Source organism: Pempheris klunzingeri, chromosome 17 (genome assembly GCF_042242105.1).
Source record: "Pempheris klunzingeri isolate RE-2024b chromosome 17, fPemKlu1.hap1, whole genome shotgun sequence".
In the NCBI taxonomy this organism is placed as follows: domain Eukaryota; kingdom Metazoa; phylum Chordata; class Actinopteri; order Acropomatiformes; family Pempheridae; genus Pempheris; species Pempheris klunzingeri.
Genome location: NC_092028.1, coordinates 23132609 through 23160340, shown reverse-complemented (window position 1 = coordinate 23160340; position 27732 = coordinate 23132609). Strand labels below are relative to the sequence as shown.

Below are 27732 nucleotides of genomic sequence, written 5' to 3'. Positions count from 1 at the left end.
CAGCATGCAAATAGGCCTCTGTAGCAGAGAGGTCTCACCTTGTGCAAGCAAACAAAGAGTGTTTCTTCATCACACTCCAGTGAGACACCGTCTGCGTAGACGCTGGAAATCGTATTCGGCAACAATTAGTCAGTTGATTGATAATTATCCATCCGTTGTCTATACCGCTTATCCTTCAGGGTCACAGGAGCAGATCCCAGCTGACTTTATGTGAGAGGTGGGTCGACACATAGAGACACAGACAACCACTCCTGATAATTACTATAAACTATTGATTATTCAGTAATTGGTCTTCTCTGTTTCCAGTGTTTTTAAATGTGGTCTTCATCTTTTGTTGTTGTTTCTATGACATCGTATCACCAGTCTGACTGCTGCAGTTCTATGATAGACTGGCGTCGCCCCTGTAACTGTCTGTATATTTTTATTTGACTTCTTGTTTCTTCACTCTGACCACCAGCCGAAGGATGCTGCCCTCGTGTTTTTAATTTTTTTGCATAAACGGCACATCTCCATGACAGATTTCCCCACTGGACATTCATGATGTGTGATTTCTGATCTATAAATCACACATCTATTTGCTGCTGGCTGGCCACAGGAAGTGAAAACATCATTTTCTGTGCTAATGATTATGTTAACGTTAGAATAACTATCAGACAAGCTAATTTTAACATCTAGTGTGTACTGTATTTACACGGAGCTGCTCCAATAGGATGCAGAGGTTTTCAGCTAAAACTGGTTTCACTGACTTTTATTACTTTTATTATTTATTTGTCCATTTTATTGTTTGTCGGTTGCCTGTGAGAGCTACTGGACACCAGAATTTCTCCAAGGGGATGAATCATCTGTCCGCCTGTCTGTCTGTGGGTCATGTGGACATCCGATTAGTCAGGCAGCTACTTTCATAATTGATTAGTCAAACATTTGTTTCAGCTTCTCGTGTTATTATTTGCTGCTTTTCTGTTTTTTTGTCTTCCGTCATTTTAGATTTAATATCTTTGGATTGTCGGATGACTTTGACCTCAGGTTCACTTCAGACTCTCGTGTCCACAACCAAAGATATTCACGTCACAAAGATATAAAATTGGATGAAGCAGCAAATCCTCTCATTGGATGAACTGAAACCAGCGATTGTTTGGTTTTTTTTGCTTGATAAAAGGATCAAGAGATTAAGTTTCTGCTGATCAACTAGTAGTTTCAGCCCTCGTATACACTTTCCCTCCAGATTTCTGCAGAATTTTGTCTGAATATCTTTTGATATATTTTTTTTGCATGTGCCCCCAAGTGTGTGTGTGCCCTTCCTCTGCTGATAATTCCTCTGCTGTGTTTGAATGATTCATAGCTGAATACTAATGAACATGCTGCAGATGTCTTGGAGAAGCCAAGCCGTACCCTTTAGGTGTCACTCAGCCCTCGGGGGAGTTGGTCACCTGCACGACTCACCCTCACGGCTCCCGACTAATAGACGCTTCGTGGAAAATGCCAACTGATGCAGCAAGTTCTTAATTTCCTCTTTGTTCCAGACTTAATTTAACCTTTTCTATCTTTGCGTGTTGTTATGGTAATTTATGACACTTGCACAATGCATACGTGATTGAAAGCAATATGGAGAGCAGATTGAAACAGATTAATCATTTCTGTAGATGCTCTACAATAGATGAGCTGTTTGGGAAGAGAGTACAACAAGATTTAACAGAAGAAGGTCACAGATAGAAGGAACATCAGCGCTGTGCAGTGGAGGGAGGCTAGGGAAATGCCTAATAACAATAGGGAGCAGGCTTGGCCTTCAAAATGTGCCTCATCACTCTCTTCCTCCCCTCGTCTCCTCCTGAGCTCGCTCTCTCTCTTCTTTTCTTGTTCCGTCTTCACGGTCGAATATACCTGATGCTGCCTGGGCATAGCATGAGTCGGTATTGATTTCTCCTCCCTGTGCTCTGTTGGTGGGTGTCTGACGCAGGAGTTCAGGGACACAAGGGGCTTTGTTGTGGCCCTTTGTTACTTTTCCGTGTCCTCTCTCCGGTCCAGCCTGTTCATACATCACAAATACGCCCGACCTCTGTGTGCCGCCCACCTGACGGGACGCCCTCTGAATGCTGGCCTCACTGGTGTCACAGTCTGGAGCCCACTGGGCCTGCATGACTTTCACCGGAGCAGCAGCAGCAGCAGCATCACAGCCTTTAAACGGCGAAGAAAACATCCCTCAGATTGATTCCAGGGCGCTTTAGAAGTCCATGTATACTAAACAGTTTGAAAATGCAGAGATTCAACAGTGGACTAATGGAGTTTAAAATGGCCGTCGATACACTTACTTGAATTGAGATTAGAGCCCAGAGTATTTGGTATTTTCTGCTCTAAACAAAAACCACCACGTTAGCAGACCTGTAGTTGTGGCGCTCAGCACGACCACAGCGTTTCTAAGCAGCTCTGTGAGGCACCGAACAAACACGATGCTTCAGGTTTGGGTTTTACATCATTTATGTTGTTTTAACTTTGTAGTCGGTGCGTGTCGAGTCGAGCTCATCGTCATGTCTGCTGATGTTCTAACTACTCAGAGCACAGAGATGTTTTTCATGAGAACCCCTTAAAATTAATTTTCCTATACAGACATTTGTTGTAACTTATCAGCCATGATAATATAATACAAACCAAGAATGATTTATATCTGTGAAAAGCTCATTTTGGTCAATAAACGTATCCCGCTCTCAGATAATATGTCAAAAATCTATATTTTCTACAGTAAATTAAGCAACAAAATACTGATTTCAAGCTCGTTTTCATGTTTTTGCTCAGCTTCATTTGTGGATTTTATTATTCTGCAGTGAGTTGATAATTAATTAATTGGCAGAGAATTGATACATGGCAACAACATCAATTGTTCAACAGGCTGAACATTTGCTCTCTCAGATCCGATGATTTCCTGCTGTTTCATTTCAATGCAAATTCAGTATTGTTGGGTTGAATACGACATCCTATTAATCAGCTGTGTCTCATATTAACTTATAATATATATTGAACCTATTTTTGAGCTAATCTACAAATGCTGACAACCAGGACTTTATCTTGGCCACAGTTCTTCTTAGTGCATGTTGTTTCTCTTTGCTAATACCCATCATTATCAATACCCACCATCCCTGCAGGTCTATTAAATGAACTGGACAGTGTCCCACTAAGACGTGCCGATGTTTTGTAGGCGGACAGATTAAGCCGTGTTGAAAACAGCCATTAATTGCGGCCATGAGAGCAGAGCGGCTCTTATTTGATGCTGATTTCAGGTTCACTCTGGTAACATACGGTTAACTCTCTCAGCTTTGCAGTCAAGCATCATAATGGATTCCAGGCAGCGCTCAAACCCTGCGGTCCACTCAAATGGAAGCTGCTGGTGCCAGTTCCCACAGCTTCTGTTGTAAATCAGCGTAAGAGCCATTATGAGATATTGGGCAGCGACACCTGTATCTCCTTTCCACATCGAGTGCGTATCACTGTCTCTGGGAGTTCAAGGGTCGGCTTTTATCTCCCGCCTCTTTGCCCCCGGCGGTAACGTGTTCCTTGTGTTTGTGTGCCAAATCCTCCGCTTGGGATGGAGCTGCCTGGGTGTAGCTTTGCACCTGTGCCTCTTTCACAAAGAGTCACGTCTGGTTTTCACTGTCATTATGATAATCATCATATTACTCTTCCTTCTCTGACACATAATCACTTTAATTGGACTGGAGCTAAAAAGAGGCAGTTTAGTGGTGGATGAGAGACGAGAGATGAAAATCCTCTGTGTCCTCTCAAGTATATGAACAGGTTTAAGGGTTACGTCTCTGTCTGTGTGTTTGTATATCTGTGGGATTAAGCGGGCTGATTGTCTGTCTCTGTGTAGATTTGACAGAAGCCATTTTGTGCACATAACATCATGTAACATCAGCAGAGCCTTCAGCTCTCGCTTCTCTCTCTCGCTTCTCACCTGTCGGCGGCTTTAGGAAATCTAATTCTACTTCGCACTACAACTCATGTCTCCTAACAGAAAACACGTGATGTAGATGTGACACGCCGCTGTAGCATCTCTACTTTTTGTATTCATCCTGCCGCTGGAAGAAAAGGAGGCCTGTGGTTCCATTACAGCAGCATCACTCTGCATTATCGATCTGCAGCCTCGCTTATTATAGAACAGACAAGGGTACGCTATTATTATAACCAAGACATATTGAAGAGGACTCTGTGTGCTGCTTTTCCGTTCTGTTAAATGACAGACGGATATAATCAAATCTTTGCTTTCCAGTATTTTCTTTTTATTTTTAAAGTTCAGAGCTAGACTGCTTGCAGCAAGTTGAGGAAAATCACTTGTATAATGTTTATTAATTCATTCCTTTTAATGAAGATTAACCAGGAGCAGCCTATTCAAACTCACCAGACTCCATTGACAAAAACAGCAGTTTTAGCTAGCATAGCCTTGGACTTCTTGGTCTACTGCTGCCTTTTGGTTAGTTAGTTTGTGTTGTTGTGTGTAATACAAATATTGTTTTGCCTCTGAACTACCATATTAAAAGTCACAATACAACAAAAACCAAATTAACCGATCGAGATGGTAGACCAGCAACTATAGTGTAAAATTACTGTTTTTGTCAATGGAGTCTGGTCTATCTTGTACGGATCCTTTCTGAAATGTCCTGTCAGTGGCAAAAACAAGCATTTTTAGTGGATGTACTGTGATCACATCATAACAGCCATTGTAGTTTGTCCGCTGCCCGTTCTCAGCTGCTGGCTGAGGTGATCTACTGGACCAGTCCTGAAGTTTTTGTACCTTCCAGTCATTTCAGGTCCAAAATATGTAGAACTAGGGCCCAGGTTTAGATCCTCATTAGCCAGCGAGTCCTCCTGGTCTCTGAATATTCATCATGCACATATAAAACATTACATTTATTTATGTTCCTCACATGCTGTGCATTTCAAATTCTGAAGTGCATTAATTTCTCTTCTTACGAGACATTAAACATGACATTACACAAAACTGGACTATTGATCTTGATATTGATCTGACTATTGTTTGAGTGACACATTCTCTGATAGTACTTGAATTAAGATTTGCGATCAGATTGATGTATGTAAAGCAATTCAATAATCCGGCATAAAGAATTACTCTTTTTTTAAGGCGTTAGATTTTGGGCAAGGTAACTCAGTTTGGCCACCGCCTGCTGTTTTAGTGAATTGGCCGTGAAAGAGACCAAGTTTGAGTGAGTGCTCTGGTTTAGTGGAATAAATGCTGCTGTTGAACAATGTGACTGTGCTCAAACCCTTTTCTCTGCTTGTTACCATAAGAGTTTACGATGCACGCTGTCTGTGTTCAGTGTTCGGGGGCGACACAAGACGAATCTAACTGCTCTAAACTGGGCGATTTGTAGCTTCATCACACGTTTTGATGCACGCAGGTGAGCAGTATTCCAGCTGGCTTAAAGATAATGATTTAATGAGTTCTCCCTGAATGTGTGCTGGAACATAAGGAAGGTATTTTCTTGCTGTGGAGATGTTGTCGCCCATTTTCCTACCTGTGGTACCTCCTGTTGTACAGGTTCAGGTTCAGTGTAGGTGTGGATGATGCAATTGATTTAGCTGCATCCAATCAAAGACCAAATTTACCAAACTAGCAGGATAAGATATTGACACAAAGTATGATTTGCCTTTGCTGAAGCTACCTGCTACAGTTATGAGATCCTCAGCTGCTATTGCGACAATAACGAGACGTGAAATGAAGATTCCTGATAAATTTCTTTTGTGATTTGCGTGTTATCTGCGCTGAGCCTGTCATTATCAGTCCTGCGCCGCAGTAGAAACACGGGGTGCAGTGTGTGAACTCCTGACGGCTGCAGGCCAGCTGTTTAGACACACATCACAGTGCTCTTCACATTGATTTCAAACTCTACTTTTTTTTTTGGTGGCTCTTGCCCACAAAAGCTAAAATGATCCTTGATTTCTCAAGAACGTTTCCACTCACCACAGAGTGAGTGGATATAGATTTTTACTGTCTGGGGTTCTGGCCATTTTCACACTATAAATCTCCCCCTTGGCAGTTTTGTCAGTCTGGTGCCCGTCGCCTGGTTTGTCCTGCTCTCTCTCTCTCCAAGGACTCAACTTTACGTAAGCAGACGTTTGTGTCCTGCTGGCTGCTCTTTGCACCAGTCCCCAGGCCTTTTGCTATTAGATTAGCAGATTAGAAAAGCTAAAAAAGGTTTTGCTTGTCTTGTGTGTGTGTGTGTGTGTGTGTGTGTGTGTGTGTGAATATGCTGAACAGATTTCATAGTCACAGAAAGCACATTGCAGTATTTTACTGTGTGTCTTCAGTATATATCTCATTGTGTCACTGCACAACATTTGCTACGACGTTCATGTTTATGTGATTTCCTGTGTACAAACGCTGTCTGCAAGCTGCCGGTGTATAAATCAGTACTGAAAAGAGAGTTAAACAGAGCATCTCTCTGACTGTGCACAATGGAGGGTGGAGCGGCTCTGAGTGAGCATTTCTGGTTGCACCTTGAGCCGCCGGTGCTGTCTCCGCAATCACGCTCCCATTGAGGGCAGCCTTTCATCTCGGGCCTTTCACAGAAACCTTTCAGACGGAGAAAAAGAAAGATGGAAAGAAGGAGAGAGGGAGAGAGGGAGAGAGGGAGAGAGTGCAGAGGAAAGGGGAAGGGAAGTGCTTCTGCAGCCCCGAGCGCTCGTCTCCAATCTCGACTGTGGATAAGCGTGCAGCTGATGAAGAGCGCAGATGTTGAAAGAATGTATAGTAGTGTGTTTGTGTGTGTGTGTTTGTGTTTGAGTGTGTGTGTGTTTGTGTGTGTGAAGAAGAAAACTCGACTCTCCTATTGTGTGTGTTCACTGTGTAATATGTCGGCCACCCTATTTAGGCCTCTGCTATATTCTAACTTCACTTTCTCTTCTAAACATAATCAGTGAGGCGTGATGGTGCTCTGGAAGGAGAATGGTGTTGTACAGTTTCAGTACAGTAGATTACAGTACAGCACTGATGCATCACTCAGTCGGCTGTAGAGGCTTTGCTGTGAGCTGCGTAAAGCTGTGCAGGTTGAGCGGATGGATCGAGGGTGTTTGCTGGCGGTGCAGGGGGGGGAGGGGATGTTTGGCGAGGACTACCAGGTGTTCATACCCGACGGGCCGGCAGTCGGCCAGGTGTTGGTGCTGGGACGCAGGGATCCTGCCGCGGGAGGTAAGCGGGGATCCATCCCTCTTCGATTTTCAACACCAATCACTTCCTCTGAAAAGCTACCACTTGCCTTCCTGTTGCACCGTTACAGAAACCTCTCACTGCGCCAAGATTTGCTCGGCCTCCAGGTTTGAACTTTTGGCCGCTCCCGAAATGGCACCGTGGAGCTCAGGAAAACTAGGTGCTTTGTTTTTATGGGCCAAAAACTTTCAGCTTTCTTTGTTTGCCATCATCAGGTTTGTTAGTTTTTTTTGCTTTGTGTAGCATTTATCTAAAACAAACAACTGGCAAGCTTTGTTGCTTCACATAAATCATTTAGGCCTACTTTGTCTGCCAAGTGGAGCCTGAGAGAACATTTCATACAGCAGAGTGAAACCGTTTTTGCTTTTGGATTCTCTTTGCTCCTGCTCTCATAACCCTCTCTGTCTCTGTCATTACTGCATCTTAATGTGTGTGTGTGTGTACGTTTTCTGTGGTCTTTTATGCTCTGGGTGCGTTTCTGCGAGCGCCATGGAGCTCATTTGATGTCCACGAGAATAATTTGAGGCTTGAGTAGGGGAAGGGACGCTGCAGAAATCTGAGCTGTGATTGATCATCGGTGCAGGAACGGGAAAGGGATGTACAACTTCCTGTTTTCCTCCTTTCCCTTTTAAAATCACCGTCTGCCTTCCTCTTTCAAAGGCCGGGATTATACAGGCAGGGAGGCTAATTATCCTGCTCCATCCCATTCAAAATGTTCAAAAAAGACTTTGAAACGAATAAAAAATAAATAAATAAATAAATTAAAAAAAATCACTGGCTTGAGCATAGAGTCAGATATCTGGTAGAAAAATGAGAATCGATTGTAGAGCCACTGTTTGTCCCTCCACTATCATCATAATAAACGTGAAAACAGTCATGAGTAGTGTGGAGGGGAAAGATGCAGCCACTCTTTATGACATCACACTTTTCCAATATGATCGCCCCTTAAATGTGAATTAAGCTCACCCACCGTGCGTTCACGTGGCGTTCACATCTGCCGGAGTTTTTTAAACACTATATTCTGCACACACGGAAATATGATGGTAATGACTTCCACCTCTGCGGCACGACAATCAAACGCCGTTAATTAGCTCTGGCACTATAGCACTCTCAATCAGGAGAAATCCTCTGCAGCTTCAAGCTGTGAAGGAGAAAGTCCGGGGTGAGTGTTTATGTGTGTGTGTGTGTGAGACAATCCTGATTATTTAGTTATTTTGAGATTATAGCAGTTATTAATTCTGATTATCGGGTATCACCAGTATTTTGTCCTTCACTTATAGCAGCTTGTATCAACAACCTGACGGTGGAAACAGGTTTTCTCACTTTAACCCGAGTGACCTGTTTGCCTCTTAGATAACAGCACTTTCACAGTGATGTAAAATCCTTAATTTCCATAACAAAGCATTGCTAAGGCGTAAAAATGTAGCTGCGGCCTGCTCGCTTTGCAGCCAGGATTCATTTTCATAAAGATTTTAGCGGATTCAAAACAACAAACACCTCAATTCCCTGTCAGTCATCATCTTGGGTGACAGCCTGAGAAATGTCCCTTTGTTCGGAAAACAAAGTGAAGCACGGCAGAGCTAAATGAAAGAGTGATATTTTGCTGCATGTGACAGCAGAGAGGGAGAGAGAGAGAGGGAGAGATTGGGAGACAGTGGGAGGGATGGCAGGAGTGTGCATGATTGAGATAAGCGACAGAAAGATGGGAAGCCAGGCACAAGTCCTCTCCCACACACTGGGATCCCAGAGATACCTCCCAGAGAAACGGTAAAGCACACTGCAGTTGCACTGTCACGCAAGGGCGTATGAAGGACACAGAGAGAGGGGGAGTGAGAGAGAGAGAGAGAGAGGGAGAGAGAGGGAGGGAGAGAGAGAGAGGGAGAGAGAGGGAGGGAGAGAGAGAGGATGGCTGTAGCTCCGTGGCAGAGAGCATTCAAACTGAGCGAGCGAGAGACAAAGACCTTCTCCTGCTCTGAATGATCGCACCGAGGCTCATGTCCTCCATCTTACAAACCTATTATTGCTCAGGAGGACAAATTGAAAAGTAATACATCCTCTTTTCTGAACAAAAGCACTTTGCACTAGGTTTTAAATAAATTTTTACTCCACCTGGTGATGAATACTGTAGTTTGTGATGGCTCTTAAACACAATTTTTGTGTGCCACACTGCAGGGAAGGGAGCCTGCTCTGCCTTGAACAGACTGAATCCTCAAAGAAGCCAATTTCCAAACAAGGTTCTTCATCAAATAACTTGAAGAGGCTTCAGTTCTTTGAAGGATAAAAGAGTGGGAATCTGACTTCAGCTGAAATATATTTTTAACCGGTATTCAACATGACAGCACTTGTGTTTGCAGCTGTATTTTGTAATTGGGATTCAAACACTTCACTGTTCAGTCTTTTTTCTGTTTGCTGGTCCACCTGCATGTGCTTTCTCAGATCCAAAAGCAACTGACTGTATAACTTTGTCCATCATCACAGTTTCATTACAGCGAGTGTTGTGTTTGAAATGACTGGTAGCTACAAAAACTTGTGGAATTGCTCCTGCAGATTGCCTTAGCTGGCAGGCTGCAACTGCACCCAATCAAAATACGACCACTGGAAGTGCTTGTTTTTGCACCAACCGGCTCAGAGTGTTATTCTAAGTGTGTGACAGCATTATGGAAAAGATCCCTACAGAGAGAGACCTGGAAGATCCTTTTGGTTTAACCACAAACAGCCGTTGTGTCGCTCTGTTCAAACACACCAGAATCCAGTGACAAAAATGGTAATTTTACCTCACAGAACGCGGGAGCAGCTGCTGGTTCGATAAGTTAGTTATTTTGTGTTATTGTGTGTTACAGAAATATTGTGTTGATCAGAACTAATTCTTTAAAATAAAGTCACACAATAACTCACAAAAAACCCAACTAATCGACACAGTAGCAGACCAGCAACTCCCATGTAAAATCCCTGTTTTAGTGAATGTAGTCTGGTGTGTGTGCTGTTTGTGGTTAAACCAAAAGGATCTTCCAGGTCTCTCTCTGTAGGGATCCTTTCTATGATGCTGTCAGTGGATCAAACAAGCTCTTTTAGTGAGCTACATTACAGTCATTGCATCTTGATTTACTGGACCAAGTACCTGTCAGTCATTTCAAACCCCAAATATGTGAATACAGGGTCTAGGTTTGAAAATACCGGAGTTACCCTTTAATTCTGACTTCTTTGTCACTGTTATTTTTTTTCTTTTCTCTCTCTGAGCACTAATCTTCCTCATCACCCCCACTTTCCTTATCACTCTCTCTAGTTCTCTTCTCCATGAGTTAACAGTTATTTCCCGCTAAGTGGCCGTGCGATGGTGAGATTGCCTATCAGGGTCACTGCTCAAACAACCCTCTCTCTTTCTTCCTGCTATTTTTAGCCATGCTGGCGGCGTGGCTGTAGGGAGGGCAGTGTCAGTCAGTTGGTCTGTCAGTCAGATACTGTTGGTCCAGATTTAAATATCCCAACAAGTATTGGATGGACTTCCATGAAATCTGGCGCCGACTTTCATCGTCCCCAGAGGACACATTTCAGTCGCTTTGGTCAACCAGCTGTTAAAGTCTAATGCCAAATTTAAATGGCATCTTTAGCTTCCTCACTTAATAAACAGGATGTTATGGCTGGATGCAGCTGGAGATCATTCTGGACATTCTGATTCACGGACTTCCAGGAATTACATTTATCCAGCAAGTTGAGACTCAGAGTTTTGAAGTGTTGTGGTGATGTTAGCAGTCAGGTCCAAGTGTCTTAGTTAAACTCTGAGCTGTGCTAAGTCAGAATCAAGTTCACAAAGTTTGACAGGGCAGGTCAGATGTCCTAATAAGGCCACCGTACAGATGATAACATCTCTTTATTTGCAGAACAATGTCGCCTTCACTTCAAACGTTCCATTTAATCAGCCCCCTAATAGACCTGAATGTTGTCTCCATTTGTCCTGGTGTGTAATAACCATTACAGTCTTGTAGCCTCTCCATAGTGGCTCTATAGTTTGAGTTTTTCTAGTCCTATTCATGCTCCTTCCCCACTGACTCTTTTCTCTCTCGGCTCCTTGTCGCCCTCCTTGGTAACCGTATCTATGCAGCGCGGTGTGGGCAGGGCCTCAGGATTGTCTCTAATTGGCACAGAGGCTGGTGTTTCTCATCCATTTGACTACGAACTACGAGGTTCAGTAGTTTTTGTCTTGCACACACCAGTGAGTAAGTTAACTACGTCTCAGTGGCCTTTACTTTTACTTTCCCCTGCAGTCGTGCAGGCTGGACTCCCTCCTGCTGCACCTCGTCCGTGAGCGGTTCTGATTGGGGAGGATGGGTCCCACGGGTGAAGGACTGAGAAATCCCCATCACCCCACTCACCGTCCTTCTCCTCACCGAGTGAATCTGGGTCAGACTTTGCGTGACGGACAGCCTGCCATTATCACCACTCAGACACACAAAAGGCAAAGGCCAAGAGCTGGAAAGTGCTGGGAGGGAGGAGAGGAGGGGCTGATTGAGAGGAAGAGGACAGAGTGCTTTCCTCCTGCTCCTCCTCTGGCAGGGCAACAGGATTGGATGTTACCCCCATGGGTGTCTGATCCTGCCTCACAATACAGCACATTCACACTCACACATCCCTGACAGCAGAGGAGCAGACACAGGACAGTCAGTAAGGCAATGAGGGAATGATATCTTGGTTTCCTTCGCGTTGGACTGCTGGAACCGGGTTTTCTCTGGGTTTTTGTGAGTGCAGGCTCTCATTTGTCCGACTCTCACTCTAATAGCCTCGACTTGAAGTGATTCTGTGGGTCACTACGCGGGCTGTCATCATCGTGATGTTGTGATGACAAGGGCAAGCAACCCCACTCTATTTCTAGAGCGTCAACAGATGACAGGGGCTGCACTCGGGCCTCGCCCTGCCTCTCTGTTTCCCTCAGTTTGTCCCCCCCACCCTCGCAACTCACATCCTCATCCTTTTTTTAGTCTCTCAAGTCTGTCGTTTTCACATTCACAAATTTTTGATTCCTCCTCCATCTCCTGTCAGCCGTGCTAAAAGTCACGCCTCTTACCCCTCTTTCTGTTTCCCTCGCTCAGTCATTATTAACACTCTGCACACTCTGCATGCTCCCTAATTTGCTCTGCCAGTGACACTGATGTGCAGTCGGGTAGAAGAGACAAACAAACCAAATGTCAAGCCTTTCCGGTGACCTGAAGAATTGGGAGTTGATTATACCTGCTCTAATGTTCAAGGGGAAAACGCGCAGACACACTGGTGTTGTGTGTTTCCATATTCCTGAGGATGCTCTTATCGCATTCGTGAATCTCTCAGGTGTCAGCTCCATGGCAATAGCTTTTCTGCAGCAGCCTGGGAATAAGATCGCCTCTTAGATATTCAGTCGGGTGAACGAACCTATCAGGGCTCAGCTGATTCCCAAGGGGTCCAATGGGGTTTATGGAGACAGATGAGGAGTCTCGGCTCCAGAGAGGAGGATTAACCAGGATAGACGGTAGCATTTGATTGGAGTCCTTTTAAATCCGACTTGCTGAAGATCTAGATGGCCGAGATGATGATGAACTTTGAAAGAGATTTGGCTCACGTGCAGGAGCCATGATAGGAGCACGACAACACAATCTTCCTCTGGTTTTATTCAGATTCAGTGTGAAACAGCCGTAATTCCTTCAGCTGTCATTTTCTGTGTTAAACAGACAAAACATCCTAAAATCACTTCTAAATTATGGATGATGTCTCGGCACAGTGGAGTTAATTTTCTTTAGTTTTCAAGGACCTTTTCTTTTGAGTTGTCAAACAGAATTAATGACAGCTGACCTTCCTGCCAGTTTGGACCGATAACTTCACGCTGAAAACACCAGCTCCTCTCGTAAAGAGCGTGGACTCACTATAGGTGGGGCTTAAGGAGTGAAATGATTATGTTGGTTCCAGGGGCTGAGGCTGCCAGCAGGGTTTTAGGTAAAGGCTGGAAGTTCCACTTAAATCTGTCTGGCTTAAAGTAATAAAATCCACACATCTCCCTCAACGGAGGCCAGGATTCCTTGTTCTGTACCCACCTGTTAACGGGGGAGCTGGCTTTGGTTTGCGTTGCTGTTTTAGGGATAACGACCTGGTGGGCTGGTAGTTGTGTATGTATATGAAATAATCTTGTTGACTGTCGCATCAAAATGTACATGAGCTTATTTGTAGCTCCAGAAATCCTCTGGGACAGAACTGAGAGCAAAAAGTGGTCTCCTAGTTAGTGCACTGTATGTCTGTCACGCATATTTTTGTGCAGCAGTGCATGTGGTTGTTGGTGTGTGTTGGTGTGTGTGTGTGTGTGTGTGTGTGTGTGTGTGCATTTGCAAACATGAACTGAACAGAAACAGTTTTCTTCTATTCCCTCCTCATTGTTGTGTTAGTGACACTGAAAATGTGGACTGTTTTTGTCGTCTTTACGTGTTTCTGATGGTGAAGACAAACAAGGCTCAGCACAACTTTAAAACAATGATGTGAACACAGTTACTTCAGGTGCATGATGGACACATGACACAGTCTGATAATCCTAAAGCTCAAAGGTCCCCTGTGGTGGAGCCGAAACATTCAGCCTCACTCACCAGAGCTCTAACAACGCATGTTCGTCCTCATGAAGCAGGTTTTTATGATACCTGCATGGACTGTATATATAAAACATCCATGTATACTAACTTGCAGTCTTCGTCTTCGCTGCCTTTGTTGGTGCATTGCCGTGTTTCTTGACATGTTGCTGCCACTTATTGATCAGTGGAATAGTGAAACCATTGACTTGAATTTGCACCGGAGCAAACAAACTGTGTACCCACACATGAAAACATTGCTCCATGGAGAACATTTATCTGTGAATTTATTCAGGGCAGCAGGAACTGTAAAGCAACCTGACAGCAGTGGTAATAATGATATTTAGATTTGAACCCCTGCCTGCTGAATGTGTGGTAGAACAGTAATGCAACAACAAAGACAGGTGAAGGTCTCCCAGGCAGAGCGTCGTCCTCTGACTCTCTGCAGCCATCAGAGGGCACTGTAAAGGCTGCAGAGAGAAAGGCACACCACGTTTGCAGTGGAAGGTTGCAGCGTTTTGGATTTAGCCCATTTTGTTACAAGAAAAACTACGGCATTGAAATCTGAGAAACTTTTTGTCAGCTCTTAATTGCAGGCTGCACTCTGCTGCAATGAGGGTATGCAGATTTCTCTCCCAGATGGCTGTACTTACAGCCAGCCACCAGCTCAAGAGACAGACTCTCCGCCCACACTCATGGCTTCCCGCAGCAGCAGACCTGACCTGCCAGTCCACACACACAGTACAGTAACGGCATGTAGTACAGCTGAATCTAATTTCTCACCTCAATGTAAATGCCTACATGTGTTTTTTCTGATATTTGAAGCCTACCAGAACAAGTCTTCCACTTGTCTGTCCGTGCCCTCTAGAGTGACATAAATAAATAGATGTTTTCTGCCTTTCAAAATCTTATTTATTTATTTTTTATTTCTACATATTTTGGGTTTGACATGACTGACAGGTGAAAAACTTTTGGAATTGGTCCAGTAGATCACCTCATGGCCTGCAGTGGCTGTAACGTAGGGACAACTGCACCTGATCACAGTAGGTCCACTAAAAGAGCTTGTTTGATCCACTGACAGGCTCAGAGTGTTATTCTAAGTGTGTGACAGCATCATGGAAAGGATCCCTACAGAGAGAGACCTGGAAGATCCTTTTGGTTTAACCACAAACAGCACACACACCAGACTCCATTCATAAAAACAGTGATTTTAGCTTGCAGAACATGGGAGTCTGGCTTACTGCTGCCCGTTAGTGTGCTTGTATGATTGTGTGTTACACAACATTTGTGTAATGTAGGATCTGAACTAACAATAAGTTAGTCTCACAATAACACAAACAAACTAACTGATTGAAACAGCAGTCGGCCAACATCTCCCATGTAAAATTACTGTTTTTGTCAATGGAGTCTGGTAACTTAGAAGTGAGTGATATAACGGCTGTTTCTGGGTAAAATGTGTAAAAATAGGGCCCAGGTTTAAAAATATCTAACTTATCCTTTAACCTATCCTATATCCTATAGCGTCACGTGGCTTCTTTGTCATAACTACTAAGCTAGAGGACGTCATCACCTGAAGTCAGCAGGATTCAGGACTCTTAACCAGGTGCAGCTGTGGCTTCAGTCTGCTGCTCATCTGTCTGGACTACCTAAGTAATCATCAGGCCTTCCCTGCGTAACATCTAAAGGGACAATTACGGGACAGTGTGGCCAACCCAGTGTCAGTGCTGACAGTTATTATTAAGCCACTGACTAAGAAATGTGATTAAAGAGCTGAATGTTTTACTGCTAATTAAATCATAGATTAGTCTGTGTTGATTAGGATAACAAATTGGGCGTACAAGATTAAATTCATTTAAAAAGATCTCTCATTTTACAGTTGCCAAATCAGACATGTTTGAACAATAAGTACTTTGTTGTTGCAGACCATCCCAGTGTTGTTTTTTTTTTAGTGACACTGACTAATGCCTAGCAGAGACACCGTTGTGTTGATGGTTGACACGGAGCCAAGAACGAAGAGCCAAAATTAGATTTCATCAAGGGCCCCCAGAAAGCCCGAGGCTGCCCTGTTGAGCCGAGCAAAAGCCCTCCAATAACCTCCATAAAACACACACTTCTGTCCTCCCAGAAAAAAATTAGGATGAGAAATGTTTTTCTATAAAGGACATGAGTGGTTCAGCTTTATGCTCCTCGGTATTTCTGCCTGATTCACGCCAGTCAGACATCTTTCCCCTTTTATCATCTTGTCCTCTTCCTTCCACTTGCACCCCTGTGATAACCTCAAAACTCTCTCGTGTGGTACCCGCACATTTTTACAGATACAGCAGCTCATTACGGCAGATATTTTAACTTGCTGTTGGATACAGATGTCAGTAGCTGTAGCTAATTACAGAGCCAATTAGCGCATTCATTAGTGCTACAGTCTCTTTCTCAGCTCACAGATTATCCAAGTCAACATCTGCACGGACAAAAGACAGAACAGAAACTTCACTTTTACAATGCAAAACTCTCTTCTGGTACCTTATTGTCAGCAGATCCTTGTTTTTATTTTTTTTTCTTACAAGGACGCCTGGATTTGCTCTGATAAGGTTCAGTGGAACAGTTAAAAAGCTGCTTGCTGAAGCCGGAAAGCCTCTTAAATAGGAAGCGCTCATAATTTGCCACTCTGGAAATATTAATACTATAATGCAGCACATCAATATCAGGGTGTAGGCTAAAGCAATGATGGATGTGTTTGAGTATGACATTATAGCGGAGCAGGAGAGGTGGATGGAGGGTAACGTACAGCAGAAGGACAGATTTCAGACTTGCAGCATTAAGGAGCAAGTGAGGATACACACACGTATTAAATGTACAAAAGCATTTGTGTGGATTCGAGCTGTGCCACCCCCTCCTGAGTAGTTAAAATTCCTGTTGTCATAGCAGCGGTTTGATGTAGTGGTCCTCTCCTGAATGTGATGGCTGCCACGGCTGAGTGTAGGGCAGCATGTTAAGATCCAGAGTACCACAAATTAACAGCTGAAAAGAGGGAGTGACAGTGTAGCCGTGACGGTGATGGAGCCCATAGTGCAGCACTGTGCAGCCAATAGCCGATCGATATGTCACACAGTCCTGTCCAGCTTCCCTTTGAAAGAGCCGGCCTACTCCCTTTGGATCTCCTTCAGACCTGACTGAGTCTTTGCGTTCTCCAGTTCTGAATGCTAATTCGTCCGCTGTGCCGGGGGGCTCATGTGCACTCTAACAGTCTGTGAAAAGCTGCTCAGGACGTCACTCCCCTCTGTTTTTCTTTCTCTCTCTATTAATGCTAATTCAGATGCGAGTGTTTTTAGTCCTTTGTGCAACAAAATCTGCATAATTAATAAACTTTAATGCATCTTTGGGGTTTTGCGCAGGATTTGTGGCAAATATGGAAAAAGCAAATCTCAGTAAACCGCAGAGAAGCTCGCTCTCATCCGAGCTGTAATAATTATAGAAAACAGGACGACGGCTCTATCAGGGAGACCTTCACCGATTCAAGTGTTTACTGGGCTTCTGAAGGGTGAGGACTGCCCTCCTCCTCGTCAGAGAGCTGGGCGGGCGGTCATCAGGGATGGAGGATTGATGGATAGACCTTGAGAGGGCAGATTCACAGAACTGCTGACATAGAACAGCTACATGATTAATGTAAAGCCTCGTCTATATTTGGAAGCCCAGATAAAGATGCTGGATAGCATCCTTTTATATGGGTTATATAATGTTTTTTTATTATACATCATATTTAGATCCAAGTATTTATTAGTGTTTAAAAACCAGCAAACACTGTATGAAGAAAAGTGTATTTTAAAAATACCATCTGCAGTGCAAACACTCTTTATTCTAACAGTTTGTTTTTCACTTACTTTGAAGAGACTCTGGTGCATAATCAGCAGCTCATTTGTATTTCCTCTCCCTTTTTCCACTTTCTATTAGTGGAAGTTTTTTGTTTTCCCCTGTTGAGAGAGGACCTCCTCCTTTTGTAAAGTGTGGTGGTGAGTCCTCCTGCAACAGGGAACCAGTAAGACATAAAAAGAGTGAGAATCCTTTTAAAATGTGCTCAATTGCAAAGGTAGTTTTTGGTGAAAGTTGGTAAGAACTGGAATCAGTAAAACTTCTGTGTTACAGATTTAGTTTTGTGTGCCAGTGTAGGATTAACTAACTGTTCTCTCTGCTGCAGAACTTCATGGCAGGTCCGTCGTGTCGCTCCTGAAGGCTCTTTCAGACCCACAACTTCTTTTAAAGTGACAAACTAAAGCAAACAGTGAGGATCTAAGGCTGCGCCCCCTCAGTATACAGACTAATTCTCTCACTGATGCATCCAGGATCAAAAACATGCCTCGGTTGCAAGAGTTTGCTAATATACAAAAACTAAGACCTTCTTACCTCTTCGATAGAAGCGCGAGCGATGATGAGCAGCATCCAAATGTCTTCCTTTGTTTGTTTTCCTGTGTGCTGCTGCAGAAGCCCTTAGTTAAGAGAGAGGCATAGCTGTCGGGAGTTTCCCACTGTGAGAACAAAATAAACAGGCGTCACTGTGATTCACTTGCAGTTTTACATCGTATGATTTTAATAAGCAAACGTCCCAACATGGCTCTGCTGTCTGTTTTGGATTCCTGGTGGACGGATCATATTTATTGTTAATGTGACTCTGCAGCGACGTCTCTTCACTGACGGAGAAACTCACCCACACACACACACACACAGACAAACGCTGGCTGACGCACGTTCAACACCCAGCGTGGAGAAATCAGAAATACAAAAGGTTCAAGAAGTCGGTCTCATCGCAGCCTCTCGGTGTGGCTGACTCACTGATGCCACGTCTGACTGGGGTCGTTTGTCACGAGGTGCAGCAGCCAGGCCCGCGGGGCTCCTGATCACATAAAACTGAGTTATAGCAGCCCCAATAACATTGGATTACTGCAGTGTGGGCCACAGTACAGTCAACAACACCTCTGAGGGATCCTCTGAGAGCTACTGAGGGAAGGAGGGTAGATACAAAACCTAGATGCTGTCGGGGATGAAGAGAGAGAGAAAAAATCAGATTAGTGGAAAATATAGCAGAGGGTCAAAGTCAATGAGAGGATGGGATACCAGAAACAGAAGAAGTCCTCGGCTGAACAGTGTGAAGGGACAGGGAGGCAGCAGTGATGGTGTTTTGGGTGTCTGAGTACATGTGTGACAGTCTGAGTGAAGGTCGTTCAGGGTCGCTGATGTTCATCCTCACGGTCTACCTCCAGCTGAGGATCAGAGCAGGGCTGGATAGAGCTACAGTCTCTCTGCACCGCTCATGTCGTCAACAACAGCAGCACACGACGACGGAGGTTTGTTGTTTTGTGACGTCTTACGTTGTTTAAGAAGGCAGGACAAGCGATTTGTCTCAATTCAGACCAGTCCGTCTCTGTGACTCACATCCGTTGTGAGCGTGTCAGAGCGATTAACTAAACGATACTCAAATGTCCTTAAATGAGGCAGTCTGGACAGCTCTACCTTTCTATTTCTGTTAGCATCATGATTAGCTGGCAGCCATTTACTCAGCCAATCCATCCATCCCCCCTCTCTTGGCCCTCTTTACTCTCTTTCCCCTCGCACTTCTGCAGAGTTCCTCTTCCATTTTGTCAGTGTCTGTGTTTTCTAAGACCACTTCTTATCGGCTCAACGTTTTCTTCGGGCCTCCTCTTATCTGTGGCGTAGCTCGGCCCTGCGGGGTAGAGAGTTGTCCTGTGTGGCCAAGGCAGGGTATAATGAGACAGGAGCTTCCTCCTCAGCCACCCGCTCACACTGAGATACCGGCTTCATCTCTCCTCCACCAACTCTGTATCTCTGCGTGGGACAGACTGTTTACTTCAGTGTCAAAATAAGATCTGGGCTCAAAAGGTCACACTTGTTTATGCTGTGTTGTCCATCTCCATCGCTCTCGGGCTCTGCTTCATCTCGGGATGTCCCAGCTGAAGACAGTAGCACGGAGGTTGTTGAACCAGAACGAGGCGGCGTTAATTAGCAGCAGGGTGGGAGGACTTTTAGGCAGCAGGCTGAGCTCCTCCTCCTCCATGGGTCCACCTGAACATGGTATTAAAAAAAACCAATTTGTACAACACAAGGAAGACGATAATGTGCACATTCATGTGGAGTTCTTATATCTAAGGCTGCTCTAATACTACAATATAAGCCATGAAACAATATAAACTACTTTGTGCCACACAGTTCATTCAGTGGTGCTTGTCCTTTAATTGTCCCCTGGGTTGCCCACTCCTCTTCTTGCCTTGTCAGAAGGAAAATGTAAGTACCTACCTGAAGTGAGAGCGCTGAATAACAACCAGCCCCTTTGAGGGTAGTCGAAGAGGGTCGCTTGTTTGTCATGATCCACTTCTGTTCCCCAGCTGGGCTTCAGGAACAGACTGAAGTCTTTCTGAGGGCATTAAAAACTAGTTTGCACTAGTTACCATATGTTTTAGTTTGTAGTAATCTCATCTCCTCTTGTTTCTGTTACCTTACCCTCTGCCTTTGTAATTGTCTTCACCTGTTCCTGCTCAGTCTCAGCCACCTTCACGCCCTTCGTCAGTCAGTTTGTTAAACCAGCCCACATCCTTTTGTTCATTGTTGGTTTCTGTTCTCGTGGTTCCTGAGTTTTTCTCACCAGCACCTGTCTGCCTGCTTGCTCACAAAGTAGTTTCGTCTTAAAATCTCAGAAGATCAGGAAAAGAAAATGGGCCTCAGCCTTCGTCTGTTTGGGCTCTTCCTCTTCGTACCGACCTCAACGTTGGTTCTGATTTCTTTGAGGTGCTTGCAGATGAGAACACCTGTTGGTGTAATCCAACAAAGGAAAGGGTTGTGAAACTTGCTGCGGATTGAATGAATGCTAAACAAGGGGGGGGGGTTAAAAGGACAGGAGACATTTTAACTTCAACATTCAGACTTTTATACACAAGCCAAGTTTGAAAATTCCCTCATGTCAGCCACTGAATACCTTTAACAGCTGCAGCCCTGCAGAAATGTTAGTGCATACTGTAAATATGTTTCAAGCATCATGTATGGTGGAGATACTGTATAGATTTAGAGAGAAAGATGGTTCGCCTTCATCCTCATACACTAAAATAGAGCGTCTTCCAGGACAAAAACACTGTGAGGCAGAGAGGAAATGTAAGAGGAAAAGGCGTCAAGCAGAGGCAAGATGGTGGGGAAGCAAACAATTGGAGAGAGATAGATAGAAATGGAAAGATGCAGGCCTGCGATAAGCGATGCTGTGGTTAAGAGCTGAGACATAGCGAGCATGGAGAGGAAGGCGGGTGGGGACAGAAGGAGGGAGAGAGGGAGAGAGGGAGAGAGGGAGGTGGAGAGACGGCGGGAAGGGCGGAGAGCTGAATAAACATCGGGATGATTGAATGTGATGGAGAGTGGCGGAGACAGAGCCTGTTTTCCAGATGCCTCGCTCTGAAGATAAAGGGAGAGAAGGAGCAGTGGTCCTCTCCATGGAAACACTCACAGAGGAGGAAGTTGGGAATAAGGAAGAGGGGGCAAACAGGGGGCAAGTAGAGTTCTCCGGTAGCACAAGCAGCAAAGAGCAGGACAGGGTGTTAAACAGCTGCAAAGAGACGGACAATATATTGTACCCTTTGTTCCATAACCAATTATGGCCTGTAATGGCCAAATCATTTATTTGCTGATAGAGCATAATTGCACGTCAGAGGGTTTGACTAGTGGTAACTGAGCTAATAAATCTCGAATGATTTACTGCGACCACACAGGCACACGGTGCCACACACTCACTCACAGTGGATCACTTAGTGGACGCAAAAAGAAGGGAGTGTTATCCTATCTGCTCACTAAATCGCAATTCCCTCTCTACTGGAACATTAAGCAACCTGCAGAGATGCTAATGCAATTATAACACGCTTGCTCTGTACACAAATCAGAATAATTAAAAGGTCAGAGAAGACACACTAAGCCATTAATATCTCATCTGTATGTATTTGTAAGTGCTAAATTGCTTGGTGGGTAGAGGGTTGTTTTTCAAAGGTAAAGAATGTGCTGTTTTGTTTGCTCTTGTTCACTTGTGTCCTTGTGAGGCACAAACACGCTGCGTTATAGCTTAACGACATGCTGGCGGTGTCGGTGTGTCCCCCGTCCACACAGGCGCATCACACAGCACATACATGTGCACCGGCTGATATGGAGTGAATACCTCAGGAAAAGGGTGCGTCTGCATCTGCATGTGTGTGAAGTGGGGAGTAAAGCTGCGTGTTCAGCAGTTGTCAAGCCCCATGGGGCCATTGTTAACCTGGCACCGCTCAGCAGGTGTAGCTCTGCATAGGGTGAGATATCTGTGGGTGTCATCCGCTGCTCTTCACTCCACTATACGCTGAGGATGGTGGGTGGGCTTTTGTCTCTCAGGCTGCAGCTAATTATGTTTCTTTTTTTGATGACAGTGGAAGAAAATGCGTGTGGCGTTCAGAGGAGGGGCGCTGAGTGGTGTGATGGCATGTGGAGTTGTTGACCACTGGTGGCCTATAGAGCCACGGATGTGTTTATGAATGAGCTCCTGTTTGTTTGTTTGTTTGTGTCGTGGACGTACAGAAAGCAGCCACGCCGCCTGTTTCCTGCTGATAGTCTGCAGTGATACCGAGCGAAGAAATGCAAACGTAGCCATTAAGAGGAAGCATTTAAAATGTTGAAGGTATCAGCTTTGCAAATGTGACAAAGAAAATGCTTAATTTATTCTGTTTTTTAATAATCTGCGTTGTAAATATACTTTTATTTTGTATTCATGTTTCGTGCACTACTGCCTGTTTTTTGTTTCCCCCCCTGCTTGCTGCTTGTTTTTCTCTGTTCATCGTGTGCTCCAAACAGACAAAATCAGATTCCTTGCTATGAAAATGACTTGGCAGTAAACCTGTTTCTCATTCTGGATCAGATGTTTATCAGGATTGAACGATACACAAAATGTGCTGTGGTGAATCACGCTGAATGTAAATAGGACGTCTCCACAGTGCATCTTTTTAATGTAGAACTGGAATCAATTATTTCATTTAATTACCTCTGTGTGATCATTGTTTTGTTCAAATTAACGACTCTGAACGAAATGTATTTGGAAACCAGTTAATTAACTGAAGTTTATATTTTAAACATGAAGTGCTTCAGTACAATATGGTGACTGACTGAACATCAATTGGAATATTTCTTTCTATTCTTTTTATCTATTGAAGGATTTTTAAACCTAAATTTATAAAAAAAAAAAATTGGGCCAAGGTTTGATAAAAATACTTGAGCTACCCTTTAATAAAACACAGATTGTCAAAAAGATGCAGCTTAGCCTTAACCGTGAACCTGTCACATAAAACAAACACACACACTCACTGACTCCCCCGTGATGCTCTCCTCACCCCGAGGGCTGCCGTGACCTCTCCCTGCTTTTTACGAAGGCTTCTCAGGTGCACATCCAGAGTCAGACATGTTAATTAAACATCATCTTCAGCCTTCGCACAGCTCTGGTTTGTTGGTCCGTGTGGTTTCTGAGCCTTGCTGACTGTTTACAGGACCTAGTCCCAGGCCCGCTGGTGGTAATTACCGCACCACTCCTCTCGCCTCCCAGCCTCTTTGATGGGGCTCTTTTTATTAGAGCGGATCGAGATGCGGAGATTGAGGATCCTTGCTGCTCCTCGGGGCTGCGTGGAGCCAGCTCGGCTCTTATAGATCTTGGAGATGGATGAAATTAAATGTAAAGACCGTGTTTCTCAGATTACGTCGAGAGAGGGAAGGGAAGCGGGGAGGCAGATGGTGGAGAAAGGGGGTGGAGGGGAGGACGATGAGGGGAAAGCGGGCAGGGAGCGGAGGTGTTGCCGGGGTGACAGGAGAGAGGGATGAAGGGGGACGTGCCAGTGGAGCGTCAGTAATCTGCTGCTCTGGCTGGCTGACATGACGGCCAAACACACACACACACACACACACACACACACACACACACACACACACACACACACACACTTAATCCATGGCCCTGAGCACACAACCAGAGTACACAGGTCCACAGTCAGTGTTCAGTCTGCAAGGTGTTTTCTGGCCACAGTGAGCCATGTTTCTTGGTGCTGCCCTGCTAGCTTGGCACGACCACTCAGATGGACATAATGAGGGAAACGGGGAGAGAGAGAGAGAGAGAGAGAGAGAGAGAGAGAGAGAGAGAGAGAGAGAGAGAGAGAGAGAGAGAGAGAGAGAGAGAGAGAGAGAGAGCCTGAGAGCCAGCAAGACAGACAGCCAGGGACACACAATCAGAAAGAGAGGAAGGAGACAATGTTCAGAACTGGCAGCCTCACTTCTCTCTCTCTCTCTCTCTCTCTCTCTCTACATCTCGCTCGCTCGCTGTGTTTCTTCCCATACTCCTCCTCTCTCCCACCTCTTCCATAATCCTTTTGTCCCTCCCTGCCTTCCCTCTCTTTGATTTTTGTTTTTACACAATGTTCAGCCCAAGCCAGTGTCCCAGTGAGGTGGTGACGGCTGGGGATGACTGAGGAGATGGGTGGAGGGATGGAGTGACCTAGACGGAAAAAAAAAGAGAGAGGGAGGGATAGAGGAGCACGGATGGAGGATGCTGGGAAACCCTCAGGTGGGCGCGTGGAGTGGTCTCCTCCTTTTGTATGTCCCAGTCCTGTTTGTTTCTGTCTTTTTACTCCATTTTCTCTCTGCGTTCCCCCTCTCACTTTGTCTGTAAGGCATCCTTTTCTAGTCGGTGCACTTGTGGTATTTAATCTGGGTAACCTGCAGCATTGAGGGACTCTCCGGATGTGCGTTTGTGTACTTTTGTGACTGCGGTTGTTGTCATGAGAGTCACGTAGCTCTGCTGTCTGCTCCTGCCTGCCTCCTGTATGTTCAAAGGCTGTGGTGCTGGTGGCTCCTCCAGGACTCAAGCTGCTTCTCCCGCTGCCTCCTTCATGACAGGCTTCTTCACAAACTCTGTCATGGCTTCCTGTGCGTCCTTTGGGACTTTTTAAGTCATTTGTAGCCAGTCAGATTTAGTTCGTTTGATTTCTATTGTTGCTTCTTCTGCTGCCACACTTGATTCATATTTGCATGTTTTGCGAGAGTGAAAGTTGTTTTTGTTCTGTTGAAGCTAGTTTGGATTTACTGTTTAGCTAATCTGTTGCTATCCCTTGTATATCGCACACGCCTGTTTCCAAGGAGATGTAAAAGCCCTCAGTCAGTCAGCGTTGCCACTCCCTTTCCCAACTATGCCTCATTTTCATTTCCCCGTCCCTCTGCTGTCTGCTCACATTTAGTGTCGGTGCATGATCTGGGGGAGCTCGTTGGATGATGTTAGCAGGACAGCTGGGCCAGCTAGACCGGTTATTCTTCATAATTATAGCACCCTAATGACCCCGGTGACGGTGTGTGTGTGTGTGTGAGTGTGTGAGTGTGTGTGTGTGTTGTTGGGTGACCGTGATGCTCACGCAGCACCAAGGGCACTGACGAGTGGGATTTTTCTGGATATTCCTTCATGATAATGTCGGATGAAGTGGACCGTGGTTGGAAGCCACGGCACCGCCCTCACACTCCGACACAGAGATATGAGAGTGTGTGTGTGTGTGTGTGTGTGTTGGAGCTCTCATTAGCCCACAGGCTTCTGAGTCAATAGAGGCCAACACCTCTCCTCCCCTCTTTTGTCTTTCCCCTCTCAGCACTGAATCTCAAATTAGGATATACGCTCATGTGTGTGTGTGTGTGTGTGTGTATATCTCAAGTGTGCACGTGTCGGTGTGTGTGAGGCCTGTGCAGTGATCCTTGATTCACTGCTTGGCCTTCGCTTTCTCGCTTGTATCTTGCTTCTCTTGAAGAATCCTTTTCCCCCCGTTAATTAGTCAAGTGAACCTCCAGAGTTTAAGCTATTATTTATTCATCATGCCCTCCGTTCGATGTGTTAGTGTGTGTGTGTGTGTGTGTGTGTGTGTGTGTGTGTGTGTGTGTGTGTGTGCATTTAGGATCAGTGCCAGGAGGATGCAGGGTTCACAGAGTCAGACCATCAAACACACACACAGTCAGAGGTGTACACCTTTAGCAAAGCAGCAGGCTCAGAGATTAAAACACGGCAAAGTCTCGCTGCATAAATGACTTTCCTCATCCACCTCCTCTAAACACACCTACACACACTGTTGTCTTTATAAAATGAGTTTAAAGGATCCAAGACAGCCGGAGAATAAGCAGTGGGAGATCAAAAGTGAGCAGCTGACACTTGCGTTTGTGCTGGGATTTCTTCCGTGGAGTGTGGAGTGGATGTGTGTGTGTGTGTGTGTGTGTGTGTGTGTGTGTGTGTGTGTGTGTGTGTGTGTGTGTGTGTGTGTGACGGATCAGAGACAATACGTAGCTGTAGGTGTGTGTGAAGGAGGAAGCTCAAGGGGTATCTTACTTTACTACTACCTCCCTCTACTGTAAGTAAACACTGACTAACACTGAGGCCTGCTGATACTCTAATTGCACACATGCTGCACGGATGACATCAAATTCAGAGCAAAGCTCGGATAATGTTATTTTGTGCGGCTGCAGCTATGGGTCTACTTTTAAAGATGCATCTTTGCTCGACCTTCCTTTCCTCCTCCCTCAGGCTGAACTTGAAGCTCCAGATCTGCACTGTTTGTCAGTACCATGGAGAAGAGAAGTGAGATGTGAGAGTGAAATTGGTCGTGAAGAGAGAGACGAGGGGGGAGATGATGAAGGGCTGTGGCAGAATTTCTGAGAGTGCCATCTTACCCTCAAAGTGATGTTTCCCTTTGATATATTTTCTTTTTCCTGTGCAGTCACATTGACTCGGCTCCAACAGTCGACCTCTGGCATTTTGGCTCTCTGTGGGGATGTGTTCTCACCAAAAGTGTTCAGGCTCTATTTCAGATCTATCAGCAAGTGCAATTTTCTTGAAAAGTTGTTTTACTTCAGCTGCCACACTTGTGTAGTAAAGACACAGAATCAGAATAACAGCACCATTAGGCTCAAATGGCTGTGATGATATAATTACAGTGGCATTACTATAACTTGATACTGGAGGAAGTTCTGCTCTTTTTATTATTCTTCCATAAGGAGATCAGAGATCAGCTTTTGCAATTAATTGAATTCAAACCTTTTATTTAATCAGGTCGGTGGCATTGAGACAGAGATCTCATTTACAAGAGAGACCCGAGCACATTATGTCAATAAAACATAAAGCAAACAGTTTAAGGGGAGACGCTACAGGAGAACAGGGTAGAAATTATATTAATTAAAAACGGATATCACAGAGAAACGTCCCCAGCTGAATACTCACATTAATACAATTATTTTTGTGTTACAGGTTTTCTGAAATGTTTTGTTTAAATATGCACATGAGTCCTTATCTAATTAAATATGGGCTGACGTGAACACATTTCCAGAGCAGAAATCTGAACACTGGAAAAAGCCAGATTCTTGTTTTCTATTGATGAGATATTACAGCCAAAGATTATTACCGAGGACATTTTGGATGTTCATATCACTATAATATCAAACTACTGTCAACAGCCATAAAAAAATATTTTGTAAGAGCTCCTGAAGTGGAAATGTATGACTCTTTAGGCAAAGTGTAGTAAAATAAACATCTAAAAGTTCTATTTTGGGACATTTTCTCTCCACTTATCTGAAAGAAATCATGTTATGGAAGCAAAGTAGCCCAAAATCTTAGAATTCAGCAGTGCATGAAAATGCAAATGTGCCTCACAGATTGTGATAATTACGAGGAAAAAAAAACAGGAAAAGTAATATTGAAATAAATCAGTCCCACAGCTAAAATCAGTCAGGATTTGAAGTGACTGCACTTCATTACAGCTGTACAGATCAGTGTTCAGTAACCTGCAGAAGCCCTTCAGACATAAATAAAAACAAGATTCGTTTCAGACTCTAATGAGTGACGTTAGCAGTGCCTCTCTGGCTCAAGGACTCTTCACC

The 27732-nt window shown here is 44.6% G+C and overlaps 2 protein-coding genes across 2 annotated transcripts in view; one reads left to right on the top strand and one right to left on the bottom strand.

Moving 5' to 3' along the window:
* The window catches only part of gosr2 (golgi SNAP receptor complex member 2), a 184419-nt gene that overhangs the window by 121901 nt on the left and 34786 nt on the right, over positions 1 to 27732 (bottom strand). The window lies entirely within an intron of this gene.
* The window catches only part of srcin1a (SRC kinase signaling inhibitor 1a), a 77706-nt gene continuing 57036 nt past the window's right edge, over positions 7063 to 27732 (top strand). The window contains exon 1 of the mRNA XM_070848236.1: positions 7063 to 7195. Coding sequence (XP_070704337.1) covers positions 7063 to 7195 — 133 coding nt within the window. The remainder of the gene's footprint in view (positions 7196 to 27732) is intronic.